This window comes from Octopus bimaculoides, chromosome 17, assembly GCF_001194135.2.
Source record: "Octopus bimaculoides isolate UCB-OBI-ISO-001 chromosome 17, ASM119413v2, whole genome shotgun sequence".
Taxonomy (NCBI): Eukaryota; Metazoa; Mollusca; class Cephalopoda; order Octopoda; family Octopodidae; genus Octopus; species Octopus bimaculoides.
The window spans coordinates 19013847-19019512 of record NC_068997.1 but is presented as its reverse complement, the minus strand read 5'-3'; the positions used below and the strand labels follow the sequence as shown (position 1 = coordinate 19019512).

General features: G+C 39.2%; 1 protein-coding gene across 1 annotated transcript in view; it reads left to right on the top strand.

The window, feature by feature from the left end:
- The first annotated feature begins 853 nt into the window (after positions 1–853).
- Positions 854–5666, top strand: part of LOC106879379 (CBY1-interacting BAR domain-containing protein 1) — a 27143-nt gene continuing 22330 nt past the window's right edge. The window contains exons 1-3 of the mRNA XM_014928906.2: positions 854–1001; positions 4866–4981; positions 5216–5220. Of these exons, the coding sequence (XP_014784392.1) occupies positions 970–1001; positions 4866–4981; positions 5216–5220 (153 nt within the window). The 5' untranslated portion in view covers positions 854–969. The remainder of the gene's footprint in view (positions 1002–4865; positions 4982–5215; positions 5221–5666) is intronic.

Here is a 5666-nt window from a genome sequence, read left to right as displayed (position 1 = left end):
TATATATATATATATATATATATATATATACATATGTGTATATCTATATCACTATAGCTAGCGTTGGGAAGGCGCATGGCTCAGTGGTTAGAGCGTTGAGCTTACGATCGTGAGGTTGTGAGTTCGAATCCCGGACCAGGCTGCGTGTTATGTTTTTGAGCAAGACACTTTATTCCGCGTTGCTCCAGTTCACTTAGCTGTAGAAATGAGTTGCGACGTCACAGGTGCCAAGCTGTATCAGCCTTTGCCTTTCCCTTTGGATAACACTGGTGGCATGGAGAAGGGAGACCGGTATGCATGGGTGACTGCTGGTTTTCCATAAACAACCTTGCCCGGACTTGTCCCTGGAAGGGTAACTTTCTAGGTGCAATCCCATGGTCAGTCATTACCGAAGGGGGTCTCAGTAGCAGCAGTGTGTGTTAACGTTAAACAAGATCTTGTGGAGATTATGACTTTCCCAATTACAACTATGTGTGTGATATGAAATGAAATTGCTTTAACTTGTAATTGAAATAAATGCAATTTTTTATTACTGCTAAATGAACTTCTATTCTTTTTCCCTTCGACTCACTTTACTTTTGTTATGGATAAACTATTAGATTTCAATCTCAGGATGTGAAGCAATAAATGCGATTTCCATCATGGTTTATATCGGAACTCGTTTTGTCCGGCGACTGAACGGCTCTAACAATGCTTCCCATTTGATTTTTGAGAAAACATTATCCCAGGAACACAGAAAAAAAAAAAGGAAAAAGAAAAAAAACACATTGTAAAGGGAATTAATAAACATGTTTTTGACAAGAGTTGTTTTCCTTGGATAGCTGCTTCTTATTGAGAGACAACTCTGTTGAATTTTGAATCATCCGCCGCAACTTTATGGAGCTCTCTACTGTTGTGAGATTTGCTTCGGTATCGTTGTTTTTGTTTGTTCCCACTGACAACAGAATTTTATTTTTTTTTTATTAAAGGATGAATCGATCTGGTGCTGAAATTACATCTAGGTAAACAATGGTCTCTTTTTTTTTTTCACGTCATATACTTACTGAGTTCACTTTAATATTTCAGAAAGATCTCTGAGTTTTTCCACTTTGTACAATGACGTGTCGTAAAACTTTATAAAGAATGTCGGAGTATGCGAGTAGAGAAGATGAGAATTGCTTTCGTGTTAGTCATTCTCTTCTTATATGATTCCACAGCCGGATGTAGAGTAGTTTTATACTCGTCACAGCGTAAATCTGTCTAGTTTTATCAGGATATATGTTTATGTGAATGATTGCACAGTCTAATCTATTTAATTCTCAATCTTACGTGCTCGCCTCTCTCTCTCTGCCTGCACACACACACACACACACACACACACATACACACATACGAACATATATAGCAAATTCGACAGAAAGTTCAAAATTTTTTTCGCCGATTTTGCCATCGCAGACCAACACCAATCTCTTTGGGGTTTGAAATTTCTGTCTGTCTTTCTATCTCTATTAAGTGAGTTGCTTTCTTACAGTTCGAATATGCCGCAAGCATATTTGAATTGGTAAACAACCCGATATTTGTCTGTCTGTCTGTCACGTTATATACTTGTCTGTTTCTTAACGTGCTATGTATATATATGGTGTGTGTATGTAATAACCATACGCAATGGTTATGTATATAATAACCATACGCAATGGTTATGTATATACAGTGAACCAGTGAGAGGAACGTCCACTTGTTTGTACAACCAGCTAGAAACAGCAGCTAAATTTCCATCAAATCACACCTTACAATCCAGCGCATAGGACAAATCAGATAAAGTAGTTAAAAAAGATGGGATGTTCACGGCTGGAATGTCTTTGACATTGGGCTAAGCAATAGCGATTTTATTACTTGCTGTCTGTCCTCGTACTGAAGAGGTTGCAAAAATTCTTGAAAACTTTGGATAAATGAAATTAACACCGATGATAATCCTTTCTATTATACACACAAAGGCTGGAATTTTTGGTGGTGGGCTAATCGATTATACCGATCCCAGTACTCGACTGGTTATTTTATCAACTCCAAAAGGATGAAAGGCTAAGTCGACCTTTATGGGATTCGAGCTAAGAGCGCAGTGAGTTGGAAGAAATACCGCTCAGCATATTGTCTGGCGTACTGACAATGCTGCCATCTCGCTTCTGTAATGATAATAATTATCATTTCAAATTTTGCCACAAGGCGAGCAATTTCGAGGAAGAGACAAGTCGATAACATTACCCATGTCCCAAGGTTCGACTGGTGCTTAATTTATCGACCCCAAAAGGATGAAGGGCAAAGTCGACTTCGGCGGAATTTGAATTTTCTAACATGCCAAATTCCAAAGTTCCTGCTTTTCTTGTTGTGTGTTCGTTATTATATAACAAATTACACCTGATTTACCCCCCCCCCAACTGGCTAACAGCTGTACATATATGTGTGTAATTAGTGCAAGCATTTAATTAAGATAACCAAATATTACACACGGTGTTGTGATATTCAGTGTTTGGCACTCAAATCTTTAAATATAACATATCTTTCAATTCCGGAGATTGGCAAGTCAATAAAATATATACCAATAATATGCCAAGATGTTGGTTGGGAGGGAAAAAAAAGAACCACTCTGTCTGACACAGACCCCTACATTTAGAAACTGTACATTTAGGGGACATCTGGAGCATTTATGTAAATATATATTTTGTTTCTCATATAGGGCGCGGACTGAAATTTGAGGGAAGAGGTCACTAGATTACCTCGATGCCAGTATTTCACGAATACTTTATTTTATCGACCCCGAAAAAAATTAAAGATAAAGTCGACCTTGGCAGGATTTGAAATTAGCACGTTCCCATTTGTATAAATATTTCACAGCCGAACATAAGTCTTCGCAGTTACGTCACCTTTAGATACAGCCTAGGTTATCTCCCTTCCACCCTCGTTATTGTGTAACTTTTGGATCTTTCATGGAGTTCGTTTATAAAACTAGGATATCATCGTCCCGAATCGATTTCACTTGGCCAGTGATACAAACAACTTAGACGATGCTATAAAATTATTCCTTTTGTGCTATGACATTCTCTTCAGATATAGACATTTTCTTATTTTAAGGAGGTAGACTGGTAGATTTGTTAGCGCGTCGGACAAATTGCTTAGCGGCAGTACTAAGTTTCTTGAATGTTCCGTGTTCAAATTCTGCCTTTCTTTCTTTCGAGTTCGATAAACTGAAACTGCTCGTCGATCGATGTGTTCCCATGGATACTTTATTAATATTAGTCCTCCTCCTCCTCCTCATCATCATCGTCATTTAACGTCCGTTTACCAAGCTGGCATGGGTTGGACGGTATGACTGAAAACTGGTAAGCCAGGGAGCTGCACCAGGTTCTGATCTGATATGACAAGGTTTCTGTGGCTGGATGCCCTTCCTAATGCCAACCACTCCGAGAGTGTAGTGGGTGTTTTTTAACATGCCACCGGCATGGGTGCCATTGACAGGATACCACCATTGGCCACAACTACAGTCTCACTTGGTTTGACAAGTCTACACAAGCAAGTCAAGTGAGACCGTAGTTGTGGTCGATGTCTGTGTCAGGTCAATGGCTCCCGTGCTGGTGGCACGTAAAAAAACCCACCCACTACACTCGCAAAGTGTAACCACTTTCCTAATTAGCATCCCCTCATCACATAAGTATTTCTAATTAGATTTTTGTTGCTTTCTAGAATTAGTTTATAACCAGGCTGTATGTTGTGTTCTTGAGCAAGACACTTTATTTCACATTGCTCCACTTCACTCGGCTGTAGAAATGAGTTGCGACATCACTGGTGCCAAGCTGTGTCAGCCTTTGCTTTTCTCTTGGATACCATCAGTGGTGTTGTGAGTGGAGGCTGGTATGCATGGATGACTGCTGGTCTTCCATAAACAACCTTGCCCAGACTCGTGCCTCAGAGGTAACATTCTAGGTGCAATCCCATAGTCATTCGTGACTGAAAGGAGTCGTTTACCCTTTAAACCTGGAATTAATTATCTAGTGCAGTGGTTCTCAACCAGGGTATACATAAGGTTGGTGGGGGTCCATGCGACACAATAGTAAATTGGGGATCCACAATAGTATTTTAAGGGACCCTGAAAAATTTTGCTCTAGGTGCAGGAGTGGCTGTGTGGTAAGTGACTTGCTTACCAACCACATGGTTCCGGGTTCATTCCCACTGCATGGCACCTTGGGCAATTGTCTTCTGCTATAGCCTCAGGACGACCAAAAGCCTTGTGAGTGGATTTGGTAGACGGAAACTGAAAGAAGCCTGTCGTATATATGTGTGTATATATATATATATATATATATATGTGTGTGTGTATATGTTTGTGTCTGTGTTTGTCTCTCCAACATCGCTTGACAACCAATGCTGGTGTGTTTATGTCCTCGTAACTTAGTGGTTCGGCAAAAGAGACCAATAGAATAAGTATTAGGCTTACAAAGAATAAGTCCTGGGGTCGATTTGCTTGACTAAAGGCGGTGTTCCAGCATGGCTGCAGTCAAATGACTGAAACAAGTAAAAGAGTAGATGTATGTATTGGTATGTATTGCAAGAAAGGGCTAGGTTTCTTTCTCTAACATTTTACATAGATCAATTTATGCAAGTTAATGTGTGGAAAACAAAATAGGAATTTTGAAAGAAGTTTCTGGTTTTTAAACATTGAATGACTGTGGGGGTCCACAAGAATAAAATGGTAATCAAGGGGGTCCATAGATAAAAAAGAAAATGGTCGAGAACTCCTGATCTAGTGAAAAAAAAAACTAACCCCTTCTCCACAATATCTGCCCTTATGCCAGTGTTTGAAGCATTTATTGTTGTTTTTGTTTCTTGTTTTCCAGTCCATTTACTTCAAAATTCGTCCAAGACCGGTTAGCACACGTTGAAAAATATTTTGGTGATCTCTGTGTGTCTTTTAATTCTTATACTAGAAAAACTGCCAAAATCCGGGACAAAGGTAAGTTACCCATTCATACTTGCTCACAAATGAAGGATATGCATTGTATCTTCTGATGATTTCATATTGTTCACTCATAATATAATATTCTTCTGGAATTATTTTGTCATCTTCTTGTTTTTATTTTTGTTACATTTACTTAATGATTGAGCATTGAATGTTACAAAGAGAATTCTTTTTAAAATTACACTTACACTCATATAATACTTGCCACATTGACACAATTGTGTTTAGTTTGTGTTATCATCATCATCATCGTTTAACGTCTGCTTTCCATGCTAGCATGGGTTGGACGATTTGACTGAGGACTGGCGAACCAGATGGCTGCACTAGGCTCCAATCTGATCTGGCAGAGTTTCTACAGCTGGATGCCCTTCCTAATGCCTTCCTGAGTTCAAATTCCGCCGAGGTTGACTTTGCTTTTCATCCTTTTGGGGGTCAATTAAATAAGTACCAGTTATGCACTGGGGTCGATGTAATTGACTTAATCCCTTTGTCTGTCCTTGTTTGTTCCCTCTATGTTTAACCCCCTGTGGGCAATAAAGACATATATGTATATACATATATGTCTTTATTGCCCACAGGGGGTTAAACATAGAGGGAACAAACAAGGACAGACAAAGGGATTAAGTCAATTACATCGACCCCAGTGCATAACTGGTACTTATTTAATTGACCCCCAAAA